The sequence below is a fragment of the Orbilia oligospora genome (assembly GCF_000225545.1).
Source record: "Orbilia oligospora ATCC 24927 unplaced genomic scaffold scaffold00083, whole genome shotgun sequence".
Taxonomy (NCBI): domain Eukaryota; kingdom Fungi; phylum Ascomycota; class Orbiliomycetes; order Orbiliales; family Orbiliaceae; genus Orbilia; species Orbilia oligospora.
Window position 1 is genome coordinate 1684121 of NW_011645640.1, and position 19053 is coordinate 1703173.

Genomic DNA, 19053 nt, shown 5'->3' on the forward strand with positions numbered 1-19053 from the left:
CAATGAATCAATCGCTCTTTTTCTTTCCCCCCCGGTTTTAGCTCTGTTTGAGAATACATCTTTCTCTTTTACATTTTGACCGCATTTGCGTGGAGTATGGAGTAAGGTACCTGGGAGAATTTGGGCCGGGTGGTTTACGACAAGTCCGCAGTAGATTTGTAAATTAAATTTATAAAGTCTAGGTTAGGTACTTAGTACTTAAGGACCTAGCAAATGCGATGCTTGATTTTGATCGCTTTCAAGTTCAGTTTCAACCAAACACAACGGATCCAATGTATACCGTTGAATCAAGGATATGTAAGTAAGTATTGATGTATTGATGTATTGATGTATTTATGTATTTATGTTGTAAGTAGTGCAAGTACTAGCTTGTGTAAGTAAGTATGTACACCATATCTCTACTGATGAATTGGGGGTATTCATCGCTAAACGGCCACTGCATCATCTCCAGCTGGACGAGGGTCGGTCATGGCCAATGAAATGGGTTTGAACGGGTCCACATGGCTGAACATTCCTTTTCGTACCAAGCAAAGCTGAGGGCAAAGAGCTGATTTTGGGACGGCAGGGCTGCATGGCTATGGATCCATCTGGATGTATCGTCCCCGCTCCATTCATCTCACTCCCTTCAATTCATTCATGATCATGCCATGCCGTCTTAATCTTCGGGGTACAAGAATTAGTACTTAAGCAGCTGCTGCCTTCTCTCCCCCATACCTGAGATAAGTTCTATCTACCAAGTAGGTACACCTGCTCAGTACCTAGGTAAGTGCTTACTAAGTACCTAAGTAAGTACTAGGTACTCGCTTCGGGAGCTGTTTGTCGCACCAAACTCAGCCAACACCTCAGTCACGACTCGCTGTCTGACCGAAACCCGAAATCAGCCAACCAACGACCGACGGCTTATACTTCCCTGGCCTGGGTACTTATAAACCTACTTACTTAAGTAAGTAGCGCTGCTACCTTATCCATAAATTATTGAACTTAGCTAACAGAATCGCAGACTGCACTGCGGACCCTCGGATCTACTCTTAACACATAAGATAAATGCTTACCTGAGTAATTCAAAGGGTTACCCGGCAATATAACAAAAGATTATATCTTCGAGGAACATTGCATTCTGCGACCAGATCCACCCCGCGCGCGATCGCCACAACCTTCATCGCCATGGACCCGCCAACCACATCTGCATCCCAGTCCCCGAAACCGCCGCAGCAACAGCCCGCGGTTCAGGCATGTCGCTATAAGACCGGGAAAACACTGGGTTCCGGGTCATATTCTGTTGTTAGGGAATGTGTCCATATCGACACCGGGAGATACTATGCGGCAAAGATCATCAACAAGAAGCTGATGGCCGGGAGAGAGCACATGGTTCGAGCCCTTCATTCCAGTCTCTAAATTTATTGCAGCGAAGCTTCATCAATAGCTTACAACCCTGATTATCTTTAGGTTCGCAATGAGATTGCAGTTCTGAAAAAGGTGTCCATGGGGCACCAAAACATCTTAACTCTTGTTGATTACTTCGAAACAATGAACAACTGTACGCTGCCCTAGCCCCACCTTATCAAAGGCATCTTATTCCATCCTAACCGCGAGAAATAGTATATTTGGTAACAGACCTGGCTCTCGGTGGTGAGCTCTTTGATAGGATCTGTAGGAAAGGTTCTTATTTCGAGTCAGATGCTGCTGACCTGATTCGAGCTACCCTTTCTGCTGTTGCGTACCTGCACGACCATGGAATCGTCCATCGTGACTTGAAACCCGAGAATTTGCTGTTCCGGACACCGGAGGATAATGCCGACCTGTTGATCGCGGACTTTGGATTATCGAGAATCATGGATGAAGAAAGATTCCATGTTTTGACAACAACATGCGGGACACCTGGTTATATGGTTGGTTTGCTGTTGCGCCTGACCCTCGCTGATTCCATTCAAAGCTAACACCGGCACCAGGCACCCGAAATATTCAAGAAAACAGGACATGGGAAACCAGTGTAAGTTCAATCGCGCCTAAGGAATCTATATTTACAACAGACAGATCCTCATTGGCTCTCAAATTAGCGATATCTGGGCCATCGGTGTCATCACCTACTTCCTTCTCTGCGGTTACACACCGTTTGATAGGGATTCAAACTTAGAGGAAATGCAAGCCATCCTCAAGGCTGATTACAAATTCGAACCTGCACAATACTGGCAAGATATCTCAGACAATGGTATAACACTCCTCGGCAGTACGCTACTACCATAGTATATTAACAGGCCAATCTAGCTAAGGATTTCATAAAACGTTGCCTGACAATCGATCCCAAGGCACGGCCCACGGCCCATGCTGCCCTCGAGCACCCCTTCATAATTGAAGAACAGTTAGAGAAGGAGGCGGACTTGTTGCCCACCGTTCGTAAGAATTTCAATGCAAGGAGGACTCTTCATGCCGCCATAGACACTATCAGGGCCATCAACAAGCTCCGTGAAGGTGGTATGATGGATGGGGCTTTGAGCTCCGCACCAGAAAACCAAAAAAAGGAGAAACCGGTAAACCAGCCCGTCGCAGGACTATGGCATGGAAGTTCTGCACAAGCGGCTACAACCAAGGGCCTCTGGCAGAAGTCGTGATTTACAATGATATCTTGAATTGAACCGATCTTTTTTCTTTTGGATACATGATATGTCTCTCCCTTACCATATATTTTACGTGTTTTCTTAGCCTAGTTATAGTACAGCCGACGGATCTCGTGCGTGGAATGATAATGACCTTCTTTCGTTCTTTCGTTCTTTCTTTCGTTCTTTCGTTCTTTCGTTCTTTCTTTCGTTCTTTCGTTCTTTGCAGCTCTGCTCTGTTAATTTGGTTTTCCTTCCTTTTTAGCCTCCGCCGAACGCGACCATGTAAATTTAATGCCATTGTAGAATCTAATTTGGTATAAGGCTTACGATTTACGTATACCGCAGTATTGAAATCCCCTGGCCCGCTATCACAATCCTCTGAATGCTGCTTGTACATAAATAACTTACTCAAGTATACATACTAAATACCTGGTACTTAAAAGTAACTACCTAAGTAGGTAGGTACTTAGGTATATATATATATGTAGCCTGGAAGCCGCCATATATTAGTCTGGTGAGGCTCTAACTATATGCAACGCCATAGATCTGAGTTGCATGGTATAGTCTAGCGCAACTCGCAGCCCGCTCTGGTAAACGCCGCCAAGAAAAAGCAAAGCGAGCGCAAGGACCTTGAGGGAAAAACCATTCGCGAAATTCATTCACCAAAATTTTATACCCAGTCGCTTCAACTGTCTCCAATACTCCGTCCACAGGAACCAGAATCCAACACCCCTAGGCCCCAACCTACGTTCTACTTACGACTGCTAGACCTCTGCTATGCCAAAAGAACTAAAAAAACGTGGCCGTCGTGAGGCTAAACGGCAAAAGCTCGACCATGACACTAATTGTGAGGAAACCGCGATAAGCAGTGCCAGCAGGCCAGCACATGGTCTTGCTCTTTCTACACAAGCATTTGTCTCCGGAGAATCTGGTTCCACAGTCACCAATCAGTTGCCATTTGAATCGTCAATTGCGCCCGGTACAACTTTTTTCGGCCTATTGGACGAGCAGGAACAAGAGTATTTTAGAAAAGCCGATGAGACGTTAGAGTCGGATTTGTTTAAAAGTGAAGAGGGTATGTTGGTATCTTCTGGTGTATACGGCTGCCGTTCCAGATAGCTAATAGCTTGGGTGTTTTAGAAAGGGACATGTTTCTTCAGAATGTGATGAAAGAAACAGAGAACAAGGAGCTCAAGATGGCTTGCAGTCAGGGATGTTCACGATTGCTGGAGAAGCTACTCTTTCTAGCAACCCCGGATCGGGTGAAAGTCATATTTCAGAAATTCCATGGACAGTATGTGATGTCCGGTTATCCGATGTTCCTTTACGATAGTAACTAACATTACATAGCTTCGGCCATCTCATGGAACATCGATTTGCGTCCCACTGTTGTGAGGCTCTCTTTACAGTGGCCGCTTCGATTTCAGCGGCGGAATACGCGGGCCCCGCTCATGAGAAGATAGTTGGGGATGACAAAGAATTCGTCTCCACAGAAAGTCTCTTTCTCTACACTGTCACCGAGCTCGAACCGCTAATTGATGGCCTGCTCATGAATCCGTTCGGCGCACATGTCCTTAGAACCCTATTCCTCGTTCTTTCCGGAGCACCGCTAGACTCCCAATCTCATAAATCGATAATTCATAGCAAAAAAAAGGAGAATATCTTGGCGTCGGTAAAAAAGGAGGACGGCTACGAAGGCCAGGCACGACCGGTGCCAGAGTCTTTTAGAGAGGCCCTGAGTAAAATTATCAATACAATCACTGGGGATATCAACCGCGAGAGTATACGAAACCTTGCGACAGATCCTCTCGGAAGTCCAACTCTGCAGTTGTTGATTGAATTGGATTTGGGTCGGTCCCGAAAATACAAAATTAAGATCGAAGAGTCATTAGTAGGGAAACTTCTACTACAGCAGCCCGAGGACGAGGAGAGAGACACGGATGCTACTAGGTCTTTTGTTAAAATGCTGCTCTCTGACACCATTGGTTCCCACCTATTAGAAAGAGTTATGATGTGTGTCCCCAAAAAGACATTCAACCAACTCTACAACATGTATTTCAAGGGTGGACTTGGAAACCTAGCGGCGGGCGAGACTGCAAGTTATGTGGTGATTAAGATCCTAGATAAGTTGGAAACACCGGAATTCAAGACTGCCGAAGAAGAGCTTGAGAGGGCATTGCCGTCACTGCTCGAGAATCATCGGATCGCTGTGATTCGGTCCGTGGTTGAAAACTGCAGTAAACGCGGGCTCGTTGCAGATGGCTTTTGTGATTGCCTTTTTGAAACGTGGCGTTCGGGTTCTGGGGGGGAACGGAACCTCTTACTGGGAGTATTAGAAATAAGGCCGGAAGATCTGGAAGAGAACGATTCGAAAGATATCCGAAAGAAGAATCCGGGTCAGCTACATGCATCGTTGCTGGTCCAAGCGGTACTTTCAGTCCCAGGGGAATGTTCAAAACGAATGAAAGAGAGGTAAGAAAAGAACTAATGCATAAAATATCGTATTATGGCTGACCCTGAATTTAGTATTTTGTCGTGCCCCGAGGATGATCTCATAAAGCTTTGCAAGCACCAGACGGCATCCCATGCTATACAGAAGAGTATTGAGATCGATCCTACAGATATTGCATACAAACGCAAGTTAGCTGGCCTTCTCTCCGGGTCAATTCCGGATCTATCTGTGCATCCCGTCGGCTCTCATGTGGTCGACACGTTATTTAAGGCCACATTGGGCGGCCTTAAATTACAACGACAAAGAATTGCAGAGGAACTACTAGCCTCTGAAAGACGGCTACGGGATTCCTTCCATGGGAGAGCGGTGTGGAGGAATTGGAAAATGGATATGTACAAAACCAGGCGATACGATTGGAATAATATAACGGTTGCTTCGATATCTAACGAAGCCCAGCCCGAGGGTTCGGAGGCTAAGAAAAGTGCGATCCAGGTAAATACTAAACTAGCTGCCCCCTTAGTGAATCTAATCCAATTTCCGGATTGTTTCGAAACTACTAAGCTATAGCTGCTTTGGTTGGTGCTTCTGAGGATGCTAATAAGTGTGTTAGATTGCAAGCGAGAGGCATGCTGCAGCGAAGAGGGCGGATGAGGAAAGGGAGAAGGAGAGAGAGAAGGATAAAGATGTCAAGGGTAGGCTCAAAGAAAGGGAGAATACAGGCTCTCAGCGACCAAAGAAACGCAAGCAGAAAGAGCCTGTCGACGAGACGAAAAGCTAGATGCCTACTTACTAGTTAGGTAATATATATACCTAGGCCGGTACCACGGTGGGTGCTGGTCTAACGAATTACTTTATCATCTAAATACTATAATAAATAAATACCCACCTACCGTTAAAATTTATTTAAGTACCTAAGTACTTACTTACTCGGGTACCTACTTACTTACCTAAGGAAGTACTTATTAATATTGGTAAGGAAGATACAAATGGCTGCTCGCTTACTTCGGTGGGATGGTATGGATGTGCATCTAGACCCTGATGTCCCTGACATGCATGTTGAAACAAAACGTACGTTACTTGAGTACCTCAAGAACTATTAATATATACTTCTTATGATATATTACCAGGGCTTACTCACTTACATTGTATGTAGTCTTTTATCAATCTTTGTTCGCATCGAATCGGTGGGGCCGGAACGCCAACGCCCCAGCCGTCCCAAGCCAAGCCAGGTCAGGTCGGGCCGGGCCGGGAAATCTATGCATCTAAGCTCTTCTTCTTCTTCTTCTTCTTCTTCTTCTTCTTCTTCTTCTTCTTCTTCTTCTTCTTCTTCTTCTTCTTCTTCTTCTTCTTCTTCTTCTTCTTCTCCTTCGAGGGTGAATATTAATACAGTTCTAACAAAACAGAACAGGGCAGGGCAGGAGCCGTGCCGCTGTGCCGTGCAGTGCAGTGCAGCGGCGTGCGGTGCAGCGGAGTGGAGTGGAGTGGAATTCGGCTAGTACCACTGTGGTGGCTGACCCTTACCGTATATATTGGTCTGGGGTGTACATGTATTGTATTTAGAAAACCTGTTTTTGCAACCTGTAATACTTACTCGTATGAAGTATGTATCTACTTAAGTACTTAATATGTAAATAAGAATTCAAGAAAAAGAATAAATACTTAAGTACTCAAAGTACACAGAGCATCAAGATAGGAAGTACATAGTAAATTCTGATAGGAAGTAGTGTAAGTGCTAGTGGTGTGGCCATGGCCTTGTATACGTACTTGTCTTGCCTTTCGAATTCCTGTCCCGTCCCGCCCTGCCCTCGCCTCGCCTAGATATCTCATGCAAATATTAATATTAGATACCAATGAGTTTGAAAATAAATAAAACCGAAAATGAAAATATAAATATAAATAAAAATAAAAATAAAATAAATAAATAAAATGAAGATAAAAATAAACCAGGTAGACTGTGGGTACGAGGTATAGTATAAATGTAAGTCCTGTTTATATTCGTGGACCAGACCGTGTGAGTACCGAGGCAAGTATGCAAGTACTAACCTAATTAACCTAACCTAACCTATACTTTATTCTATTTCACTCCGGGCCTTTCCTGGCCCCATGCGCCGCTGCTCGACCTTGACCACATCGCCAGCTTCTATTCCTCTTCCTCAACTTAGGTACCTCTTACTTCCTACTTACTTGAGTAAGTACGTACCTATTTCTTCCCTCTTGACACTACCCCCTGTGCCCGAACAACACCAGCCACCACCACCACCAGCATCATCACCAGCATCATCAACATCCCCAACATCGCTACCTGAGATGCTGCTACCAGCTGCTATCACTTAGTCTCGTACGGCCAGTGTCGCGGGGAAGAAGGTTAGTTGCATGGGTGTTCATATCGAATTTGCTAGGACCCCCCCATCCCGCAAGCACCGGAATTCCTACGACTCCCTATCGGTCTCAGTCGTTGCCATCGATCTACTTTCCGCAACTTATCAAACACTTCGTCACGATAAAGCTTCCTCCGTGCTTGTATGCCGTGCTCTTTCCTCGGCCTTTTTCTCTCGCTCTCCCTCTATTATCAGCCCAAATCCAGTCCTATACTCCTACCTCCCTTGGAACTCGAGCTTTTGTACTTCTGCTGCTACCATATCGAAAATAGATTCATCTGACAAACATCCAGAACCAGTCGATGTAATATTCGTACCGAGAAACTGTTAATCGTTCACTATCCTCCTCGAACCTTTCAGGGAAGAAAAGAAAAAGAAAAAGAAAAAAAAAACCTGGAGGAAAAACTACCCAGTTCGTTCATCTTCACGCAAACCTGTAGGCGAACCATTCCTAGCTCTGGATAATAAGCCCCACGACTCGAACCATCTACAAAACATTACGGTGGCCACTATCACATCTTGATATTTTATTCAACCTTTAATATCCCGGCGGTTACCACTCCTAGTCTCTTTTCCAGATCGCATCATAAAATTTCGAACCGCGACTAGCTCACTCCCCACCGAAAACCCGAGAGTCCACAGAGAGGATGCCATCAAGGTTTTAACCGGACTGTCGCTATTTCTCATTATATTTCGAATCGCAGCTTCCAGGTGTTTTTACATTCTCTTTTCCCTTGCGTAGGGATAGTCAATCACCATGGACCATCATGATTTAGACGATATTTATGGGTTCCTCCCGCAGAATCTCCAAGGAGGTGTAATGCAAGGCTCGGATGGTATGCAGCAGGCTCTTCGTCATCCGAGCATAGTAGGAACTAGTATGGATGGCCTTGCAGGAACAATAGGTCCCGTTTTGGATGACAGCTTGGATCCGACAGCTGGTCTGCTTCAACCCAGCGATGTCGAAGACGCTATGATGGAGGAAAGCATGCAAGAACTCAGAAGGCAGAGTATGGCAGGGTTTTCTCTTAGCTTTGTCGACTATGCCGGGCTTGACTCCCAGCAAGGACTCGACCTTGGTCTTCAACCTTTAAATACTGCGGGTCTCCCGCTTGGAAATACATTCGACTCTCCAATGTTTATTTCACCTCAGGCAGATGCTACTGGGGGTCTGTTAGACATGGCTGCTTATAACGAAGGATTAATCATGCCTCCCCAAATGCAAAATTTCGACCCATCCCTGCCTCCACAGATAACCAGTCGACATAACTCCATGGTGGATTCAATGGATACAAGCGTAGTCGTGCCCTTACCCCCACAGCCCGAAGCAGTTATACCGGATAGTATAGAACCGGCAGTACCGACTTGTTAGTGCCCCGTGGAATCCCCCCGTGAACACAGATGCAAGGAACTAGTTCTGACGGCGTCATTTCTAGTACCCCACACCACTCAGAATACCCGCCAAACCGCCCCATTCAACACTATGAACATAAAGATGGAAAACATCTATTCTTCAAGTGGATTCGACATGGTCGGAGTTCTTGTAAGCAATGCGATCCTTCGCCATTTAGCGCTACTTTATGGTGATACAGGAGCAAGGCTAAGACGTCACTGGTGAACATAAGATGCGAGTCGCGACAAGACCAAACCCGAAGATTAATATTGGAGCTGTCGATATGTCTTGCGCTTTTGTAGTATGCGACGCTAGAAAATACGACATGCCGATTGTCTACTGTAGCGCAACTTTTGAGCGACTTACCGGATATACTAAGCATGAAATTCTCGGAAGAAACTGCCGGTTTCTACAGTCTCCTACCGGGGATGTCGAGAAAGGTGCAAAGCGGAAGTACGTCGATGAAGAATCGGTCAGATATCTCAAACAGCAATGTGAAGATCTGGACGAAGCCCAAGTTTCCCTTATCAACTATCGGAAAGGAGGCCAGCCCTTTATGAATCTATTGACAACTATTCCGATCTCCTGGGATACTGATGACATTGTTTATATCGTTGGTATGGTACCTACACCCACCCCGGACAGAGATATCTACAACCATTCCTATCTATGGAGCTGATGTGGTGTGTTAGGTTTCCAGGTTGACTTGGTTGACCACCCTGGATCCATAATGAATAAAAACAGGGGTCAGTACCAAACCAGCCGGATGTGCCAATGGCCATATTGATTACTAATTCCTGATTTCGTAGACGGCACAATTCAAATCAACTACCAACATAGAGAGCCCCCAAGTTACTGTTTGCAGCCACCTCCAGAGTCAAGGGCACAGGCTCCCGGAACAACTATCAGTAAAGAGGATGTTTCGCGGGTCTTACAATCTCTTGGGGGCGTTGACTCGGATATGGCGAGGAGACTATGGGATAAGATCTTATTGGAAAATACGGATGACGTGGTACATGTACTCTCTCTCAAGGGCCTTTTCATGTACTGCTCTCCCTCCATACAGTCAGTGCTAGAGTACGATCCATCGGAATTGGTTGGAACCGCACTGTCATCTGTTTGTCATCCCAGCGATATCGTACCAGTCACAAGGGACTTGAAAGACACTTCGACTGGATCTATGGTAAATATCGTATTCAGAATTCGTCGGAAATACAGCGGCTATGTTTGGTTTGAAAGCCATGGTTCGCTACACATTGAACAGGGAAAGGGCCGTAAGTGTATCATCTTGGTGGGTAGGGAGAGACCAGTTTATAAGCTACCCTGGAAAGAGGTCCAAGCAAACGGCGGGATCGGCGAGAATGAGATGTGGACAAAATTGTCTACCAGTGGGATGTTTCTCTTCGTCCCAAGCCACGCAAAACCGCTCCTTGACAGAAGTCCTGAAGAACTTATCGGTACTAGCCTACAGCACTTGATGCGCCCGGACTCGCGGCTTGAAGTAAGCAAAGCTCTAGACTCCACTCGAACCGGTAAGAAAATTACGGTTAAGCACGAGCTGCAGAATCGGAGGGGGCAGTTCTTACAGGCCGTTACGACTTTTTTCCCAGACGTCGAAGAAGGGCACAGGAAACCAACTTTCCTAATCGCACAGACAAAATTAGTGAAGCACTCTAGGCATTCCACCAGCAGCACACGGGGGGCTCTCAGCGACGCAGGAAGCCTCACACCCCAAAACCCGACTCCCTCTTGGTCAGGCACATCAGCACCGTCTCCACTAGATCGAACCTCACTCCCCAGTCTCCCTGAGAATCCCTCGGCTAGTACCGAGGACTCAAGTGCCCCAAAAGACTCGAATTCCAAAGACGAGGACGAGAATTTGTTTGATGAATTAAAGACAACGAGAAGCAGCAGCTGGCAGTTCGAATTACGGCAAATGCAAAGGACGAACAAGCGACTTAGCGAAGAATGTGCTGCCCTCTTGCAAATGAAAAAGCGGCGGAAGAGGAAGAAGGGGGCAGACGCCCTGGAAAAGGATTGCGCCAATTGTCATACAAAAACTACACCGGAATGGAGGAGGGGGCCGTCGGGGAAACGCGATCTTTGTAACAGTTGCGGCCTTCGATATGCTAAACTTGTACGTTCCACTAGAGAATCTTCAAGCTATACTAAACCACACTAACACAAACCGATGTACAGGTTGGACGAGTTTCCCCAAGGAATACTCAAGGATCGAATTCTAATCTCGGGGAGCCACAACCAATGGACACCAGCAATCCCGACGGGCCATCACCTGCTCCAGAAGGGCCAGTATCCCGCAACAATTCCGGGGCCGAGCAAACAAGTACAGCTGAGGAGAATACATCATCGTCCGAGCATCCTACCCCGGGGGATGGCCAAAATCAAGGTGCTGTTTTATCTCCCGGGGCATCCGGGAGGTAATATTTTTGTTGAACATTTGGCTGGATATTATTCCAATTCTAATTTATCAGGGACCTTGGGCTGGATTCACATCTGGGGTCGGGCGTTTTTTCGGTTTTTTTGGTTTTTTTTGGTCTTTATTTTCGGTTGTAGTTTTTTTCCCTTTTCTCTCCTTCTCCTTCTCCTTCTCCTTCTTCTTTTCCCTTTTCTTTCTCAAATGAGCATAGTTGTTTTAGTGTGCGTGCTCCGTTAGTTGCAAAGGCCCCAGCTATCCGTCTGCGGACATATTCTTATCGCTCATATAGCTTTCCTTCTGATTTCTTTTTTTTGCTTGGGGAGCACTCCTGGTATAGGGCTTGAGGCTTAACTCGCAAAAGGTTCCCGAAGGATAATATCTGGTGTGTAAATTTTTCGGGAATTATGTACATACATACCTAACTCATTCTTGAATCGGACGCGGTACAAACGAGATCTACTCCGTAGAACCCAGGCACTCAAGTAGTTCTTAAATTATGATCGGGCCGACCAGGCTACCCGAAATGTGTTGGGATGAGGTCGGCATGCCGAATTTGGCTTCATCGAATTTAAATTTGGTTTTTTCTCCAAGCGAACCGAACCTCAGAAACAACGACTCAATGGGTGGCTAAAATCTGGCGAAGGTAAAGAAATCATGATACCACGGCGAGTCGTAGCTCGCTCGTTGCAACCTTCAAGCAAGTTCCTATTGCGTATCCGTTCAGCGACTCTCGAAACCTCACTAACGTCTTGCATCACAGAGCTAATATCACTATACTCACCATGCCTACGGCAGCACCGATCAATCTCCACGGAGACCTCACCAGGTAGCAGCAATCCAGCTGCACCGAAAGGACCCCTCATTGTCGATTTCGACGAACAAGTCAAACTCGCTGCCTCGGAGCCATCACGGTCATCTATAATCCCCCAGACTCGGCCGCAGGCGTCTGGACGGCCACTGACGAAGCTTGAGGAATACCAGCGCCTAAAGGCATCAAGTATGGATATCCCGTGATAGAGAGGATTCAGGATGACCACTCGGTGATCTCTGATCCAGCAATTTTCAACTCTATATTCGGATATCGGACATTTGGTAACTAATATGGCATATACTCTATTTAGAACACGCTTCGGATCTAATTGGAGGGGTTCTTGAAGACCATTACAAGCCGCACGAGCTAATCACAAATCCGCCGTCCCCTCGGGATATTACTCTCGAACTTCTCCTAGCCTCCGGTGCACATCTCGGACATGCCACTGCCCTATGGAACCCTGGTAATCAACGTTTTATCTTCGGTATCCGCCAAGGCATACATTTGATTTCGCTGGATGTGATTGCTGCTCACCTACGGCGTGCCGCGAAAGTCGTGCACGGTGTATCAAAAAACGGAGGAATCATAATCTTCGTGGGTACTAGGGATGGACAGGAAAGGGCCGTCGTTGAGGCTGCAAAGAGGGCAAAGGGCTACCATGTCACCGAACGATGGGTTCCCGGCACAATTACGAATAAAGACCAACTTCTCAGCGAACAAAAAGTACGGATACTTAACTATTTAGACCAGGAGATTCGATTGACCGAACAGGAGAAGCTCGAGCTGAAACAAAAACTCGCTGGTGAGAATGGGGATATACACAGGATCCAAGTTGAAGATACAGCACAGGTTCCCTTCGGTTATGGTGCAATTAGACCCGACCTAGTGGTCTGCTTGAATCCACTAGAAAATAAAACCATGCTGCAGGAGTGCGCTCAGTATAGAATTCCGACAATCGGTATCATCGACACCGACGTCGATCCCACCTGCGTCACATACCCAATTCCCGCCAACGATGACAGGTAAGTCTAAAAACACACAGAACTCATATAGTTTGATTATTTATGGCCATCTGACGCTTACCCTCCTTCCCTCCTTCTGATTAGTCTCCGATGTGTCCAATTGATTGTTGGGGTTCTGGGAAGAGCGGGCCAGGAAGGCAGGTTAGCCCGGTATGAAGAAGAAACAAACCGCGCAGAAGAACTCAAGAGACGGCAGAAGCGTTTAGAAGAGACGGAGAGGACCCTGGAAGAAGCTACAACAACGAACCAAGTCTACAAGGATGCTGAACAAGCAGCTTCTGAATCTAGGCAGCGCGAGCTTGAGCGGGAGTCGTTAATCTCAAACAGATGATCTATTCCGGGTCTGGAACAGTAAATAGTAAGCCATGTATATGTACATATGATATATTTAACTCAAGTGTGGTAGTTACATGAAATGTCGACACTGCCAAGGTAGATTCATAGACGACATCCAAAAAAAGGGTGCAATAGATGGTCTTGTGAGGAGCTCCCTGGCATATTACAGAGGGTACGTCGACGCCGCGAACCTGGCGAACCCGACAAAGCGAGAAAGTTATATCGTACGGGGTTCATCAATTGATTAGTCGCATAGTGAGTTCCGCACTACGGCACAGTGATAAGTCAGCAATCCAGCCATCCAATATTTGCGATATGTAGAACAGATCGGGCCACCGCTGGGTTTTAAGGGTTTTCTTACACTGCAAATGTTCCTATATTCACAGGCGTCGGATTAGTAATCCATGCTTTACCCCAGTTTGGATTGACACCGTTGTAGGGAATGTCGAAAAGAGAGCCAACTTACCTGCAGACACGGGCATCGCACGTACTAAAGTGGGCCCGATTCCCTTCCAAAAGCCCCTCATGCCCTCCGCACGCCAAGTTTGTCCGAAACAATCTCGCATGCTGGAGTACTTTTGTTCGGCACCAAATTTATCTGATTGCATCTTGGATTTTATGACATCCAAAGGATAGCTACCCAGCCAAAGAGCCTCACCTGCAATACCACCATAAAGGGCAATTTTGAGAGGTGATATTTCTTCACGTTTCTTGTCCCTTGTCTCAAGGTTCATTAAATATTCGAAGGTTAGGAACCATAGGCCGTAAGCCTGGGCTTCACGGAGTATAGTGACAGCTTCACCCCTGTAAATGCCCTTCATAACACCGTCTTGGGCAGCAATTTTTCGTATACAGTCGAGGGGGCCATTGTACAGTCGGTCTGCTCCGTGAGGTTGGGTTTGGAGACGGATTCTTTTCACCGCATATCACAGGATTAGTCTTTTACTTATCGAACAAAGCGTATGCGTATGACGTCCTTCCCTTTTTTGAGAAATCGGAAGATGTGACAGCACATGGGAAACAGAGGTCTCATTGAGTTAAAAGAGAGCTCTGACGAACCTGATGTGCTCAATGGGACCCGATATGACGCTGTTTGCAATTCCTGCAGATGCCCCAGCTAGGAAATACTGGCCGAGGGTAAGCTCTTTCCGGCCTGTATTGTTATCTTTGTTGTACCGTTCCAGAATCCGTTGTGCTTGATAGAAGGCACCAAATTGAATGCTAACCTATAGAGGTTGGCGGTTTCGTGAGCTCGATGTCTGAGGCAGTCGGTAGCGCAGATGGCGTGTATGTCGATATCTTAGAGCTCTCAAAGGTCGGAATGGAATCACTTACGCATGCACCGACACCAATCAAAGGGGTTAGGGTCCCCTTGTAAAAAGCCAACGGGCCCTCTTTCTTCCAAATGGTGGCAGCAGCATCGACGGCACCGGAGTACTGCGAAGTTGTCTGCAAACGAACTTTAATTATGTCTACAAGAGTTCTTCGCATGAGCCCTGCATGTTCGTTTATCGATCCCCAACCGGTTTACAATTCTATATGTCATGGTAAAACACCGAGGTGTTATATCAAATTGGGGGGTGTGTAACTCGTACCGAAAGGTTGTCCTGCACGAATGATGTGGATTTTATGATTAGTTATACAAACTAGCACCCCGATGAATGAATAGTGCTTATGCAGAACAACCTAGTAAGACTTGAGCAACACCACCCATAGCACCAGCAAACAGGTCCTTGACCGTTCGCATCAAACCTTCCTCCTGAGCCACCTCCATCTTGATGATAGTAAGGACGGTATCGTGCGTTCTAACGAAAGGCTTCGGTAAGTTCGAGTCTGGGGGGTGGGAGAGGGGGAGGTGAGGTGGAAGGGGGAGAGAAAGGGAAAAGGAAGGAAAGATGGAGAGGGAGAGGGAGAGGGAGAGGGAGAGGGAGAGGGAAAGAAGGAGAGCTCGACGAAAAATAAACTGAGGTCGGACACGTAATACCGTTGCAATTGTCTATCAAACGATAGAAGCTTAAGCTAATTAAGATGTGTAGTATATACACTGGTAGTAGGAGAAGTAAGTAGATAGCATTGAAATCCATGACAAGGGTTAATTCTATAATTTAATTGACGGGGGATTGTGTGATTTTGCGCCTTAAGAGTTTTAGGCGAGGCGCATTCAAATCGATGTCTGGCATCCCGATATCGCATTGCATTGGCCATGGCCGGGTATCATCAATGAATGTCAATGGGACCGGACAGGATGTCAAATAATATAAATATAATATACGATAGTATAGAGGAAGTTGACTTAAGTTGTCTCAAACCAGCCCCGGGGCCCTGAGGATCCGAACAGATGCGCCCGGTGTACTCGTGCGGGACGCAGCGGCATACCACGAGACAAATAGGATCGATAGAATAGAATCAAGAATAAACTTACGAAGATAATCGATAAGGTTTGATTGATTGATTGATTAATTATAATTGTGATAGAAAACTGCAACTGTCAATTGGATGTTCCGTGACACCCGAGACGGACGGATACCAATCTCAAGCAGCCTCAAAGAAACTCCATCCGGCCGGCATGTGGCCTAACAGATCCAAATGCAAGGAGCCATACGATGACCTCACCGAGCATACGAGTGCATCGACAGGGTCTTTCTAGAAGGATTCCATACGAGTCTCTCCTTACTTACTTAAGTCCTTACCTAAGTACTTACTGACTTAGCTTGATTAAACGTTAAACGGGTCTAAAGTTAAAATACAACCGGGGCCTCCCAGCCAAAGTCGGGTAAGACGCGTCGGAGTCTCAAAGGCCTCATCGATACGGCGATCTATGATATCATGAGCGAACGGGAATATTTTAAATTTTGCTAAGGAGCTCAATCCCAAATATTAATATCTCATCCATCATACATCTTCATAAGAGCTCATTGTAAGTACTATACTAGCTTAGTTAGCTTGGGCCCGTATGCATCTGCTCGTTTCCGGAAGCCTTTTGATTTTTGATTTCTGTGAAGGGTATCGTCGTACGAGCGGTATAGTATACATAGTAGTGTCTCGTATGCTCGATGGGGAAGATATAAACGGCTGGCGCGGGACCCTGTGCTATGACGACATAAACCGTACGAAGATATCCACAGGAAAGCTTGACTGCGGCGCCAATTTTTCCAGCAACGGGGAGAGCCGAACAGGACTGGATATCGCGATGCAATATGATATGAAGCATGAGGATAGAGACAGATAAGGTATTTCCCTGCGCGCTTGTTAGTTAGACTCATTCAATCCGAGTCGATGTCAGGATGTGGACGCTAAAATGATTATTCATCATACATACACAGCGCATGTAACATGCTGCAATAGATCGTGTAGATAGATACTTACTTACTTACCTACTTGAGTAAGTACGGACAGGTAAGTACTTTAGGTACATCTACAACCCCCCGGCTATCATATATCCCCTGGCGGGCGACGCGATGGCATGTTCTATTCTATTGTTTTTCATTCAAATTCGAAATCGTGACAGTTGTGATAAAAATGATGACCCTGGTCGGCAATGGCCCGTCGACGCACCCCTCGCAAAAAAGCCTATGCTCACCCACACTTATACCGTACCATTCACGAAAAGAGCTCGGAAGCATCCAACGGCGTCACTATCTATTATTACTGTTATTTTTTATTATTTTTTTTTGCGAAGGCGCTTCGTCAGAGCTTTGAGAGAAAAAAAGTGAACCAAAGTGGAATGAAGGGAAGGGAAGGGGAAGGGAGGAGGCAATGCAATGTCGGCGCTCGGAAATGAAAATGTTCCGTGTAGACGACTCGGTAAGTAAAGATCCGAGCCTGCTTCCAGACCGGACATGCAAACACACCGAAGCCTTTCCTTCCTCAGACCACGCTGCTGACGAATGCCTATAGGGCGAGGTGCGTCTGATGATTAATGGGCAGCCTGGGCTCTCGGCCTCGCTTCTGGAGGAAACTTAATCCCGTCTGGTTCTCGTTCACATTCTGGTGAGCGAAATAAAAGGGCCTTGCAATTGGGTGCACAGCTAAAACCCTCGAACCCCCCCATGGCGGCACTCGGCACGCTTGGCTTTGACTCACTGAAACCTGCCTCAGAAGAGGTCTCTACACGGCCAGATCTGGACGTTTTGCATCTGGACAAGGGCCTGTAGCGGTTACAATATGGGGAAGGGTTCCAGAAATTCAAGGCGAACCTCGAAATATGTAAAGAACGAGGGAAAGAAAGAAAGAAAGAATCGGATATACGTAAGCGAAGGGCACGGAGGTGCCAGAAAAATAAGATGCTGAATCGTTCGTGTTCTTATGGCGCAGGAGCGGATGAGAATACGAACCGTTTCAGGAATTGATAACCTCTGGAAAGAAAGATTTACCGTCCCCGCCGGCATATATCTACCATTACGACGGGATGGCTGAGTTTAAGATTGCCCCCAAGAAGTCGAGCAAATGCACACCAGTTGTTAGGCTTTTAGAGGTAAGCACCGACTTAAATATTTAGTTGATATTGTCAGTATATCCCAAGCTTTTAAGCCTCGCGGCGTCGGCTTGTACGATCGTGGAACAGGTTCTAACGTTATGGGCACGAAACATATGTTAACATAACATGGCTGAGTTAAATACCATGGAGTACACTGCTCGCTCCTAATTATCGTGTCCGAGGGTTCTGTAGACGTGACATGTTCTGGTCACGGGCTGTTAATTTTACTATCGGCTGGACCGAGATTGAGAAATGGAGCTGGGTGCTGCTTCGTCGGATGCGATTGATGTCAGCTACGGCTGCCGTTTGCTGACAATCTGAAAATGAAGAGCGATTATATCGGGATAATTGTGTGCACAATTGGAGAACAAGCGGTGGTAGCTGTAGAGCTCCTCTACCGGGCCCGCAAAGAGGAAAAAAAAAAAAAAAAAAAAAAAAAGATCTTGTCGCAATTGCAATAACCTCTTGATATCATTTTCCGTTTTTGTTTTTTTCTTTCGAATTTTCAAACCTTCTTCTCCCATGCAGGTTATGGCTCGCACGAGCCCGTTGTCTCGATACTTACATCAGCATTCCGACATTTCTTTTTTTCCTACTTCCCACGCCAACGGGAAGCGGGTTTCGTGAGCACCCCGACGTTGGGATGGGTCGGAGTTTACGGCGTCTGGGCTGGGAATAAACGGAGAGTAAGCTCCACAGCCTGAATCCGTCACCAGGCAGGTACTTTCCACGGCCTGTCGTCAAACCCGCCCAAAAGTAGCAAATTAAAATCTCCGGCCGACACACCGATTGTCACCGTCGTTGGTCATGGCGTCGGGTGTGTGTCTTTGAAATACAATACACATGCCACTATTTTGGAGATTCTTTAACCTTGAAAATCTGATAAGTAGGGACATATGGTGGGATTTTAATACTTTGATTAAGGTTCCTATATCAAATTAAAAACTCATAAAAAAAAGAATGGATGGAAGGGAAAAAGGAAAAAGGAAGACATATCATGGGCATACTGCGTACACTTACGTGGAATCCGAGAAAGTCAAGGGCGTAAGCCAATATATCGACCGAAACTCCCAAGAAATGAGATAATGGGGTCACAAGAGTCTAGGACTCGTTTGGGACGACGTTAGTTCCCCGGGTCTTCGAAGCTCGC

General features: G+C 46.3%; 5 protein-coding genes across 5 annotated transcripts; 4 read left to right on the plus strand and 1 right to left on the minus strand.

Annotated features, from left to right (window-relative positions):
- Positions 1-1164: 1164 nt before the first annotated feature.
- On the plus strand, positions 1165-2609 carry AOL_s00083g485 (uncharacterized protein; the record flags this gene model as incomplete). The annotated part of the gene is made up of 6 exons (XM_011125664.1): positions 1165-1368; positions 1447-1537; positions 1600-1889; positions 1950-1990; positions 2058-2209; positions 2266-2609. 6 exons carry the CDS (start codon positions 1165-1167, stop codon positions 2607-2609), a joined length of 1122 nt encoding a protein of 373 aa, XP_011123966.1.
- Positions 2610-3374: 765 nt separating this feature from the next.
- Positions 3375-5827, plus strand: AOL_s00083g486 (uncharacterized protein; the record flags this gene model as incomplete). The annotated part of the gene is made up of 5 exons (XM_011125665.1): positions 3375-3672; positions 3738-3891; positions 3948-5069; positions 5124-5541; positions 5660-5827. The coding sequence occupies 5 exons, from the start codon at positions 3375-3377 to the stop codon at positions 5825-5827; spliced, it is 2160 nt and encodes a 719-aa protein (XP_011123967.1).
- Positions 5828-8184: 2357 nt separating this feature from the next.
- On the plus strand, positions 8185-11262 carry AOL_s00083g487 (uncharacterized protein; the record flags this gene model as incomplete). The annotated part of the gene is made up of 6 exons (XM_011125666.1): positions 8185-8794; positions 8864-8970; positions 9053-9437; positions 9513-9566; positions 9630-10957; positions 11020-11262. 6 exons carry the CDS (start codon positions 8185-8187, stop codon positions 11260-11262), a joined length of 2727 nt encoding a protein of 908 aa, XP_011123968.1.
- A 649-nt stretch (positions 11263-11911) lies between these two features.
- AOL_s00083g488 (uncharacterized protein) lies at positions 11912-13421 on the plus strand (the record flags this gene model as incomplete). Its single annotated transcript, XM_011125667.1, has 3 exons — positions 11912-12254; positions 12379-13090; positions 13175-13421. 3 exons carry the CDS (start codon positions 11912-11914, stop codon positions 13419-13421), a joined length of 1302 nt encoding a protein of 433 aa, XP_011123969.1.
- Positions 13422-13662: 241 nt separating this feature from the next.
- Positions 13663-15200, minus strand: AOL_s00083g489 (uncharacterized protein; the record flags this gene model as incomplete). Its single annotated transcript, XM_011125668.1, has 6 exons — positions 13663-13693; positions 13788-13800; positions 13893-14338; positions 14486-14652; positions 14762-14886; positions 15113-15200. The coding sequence occupies 6 exons, from the start codon at positions 15198-15200 to the stop codon at positions 13663-13665; spliced, it is 870 nt and encodes a 289-aa protein (XP_011123970.1).
- Between the last annotated feature and the right edge of the window lie 3853 nt (positions 15201-19053).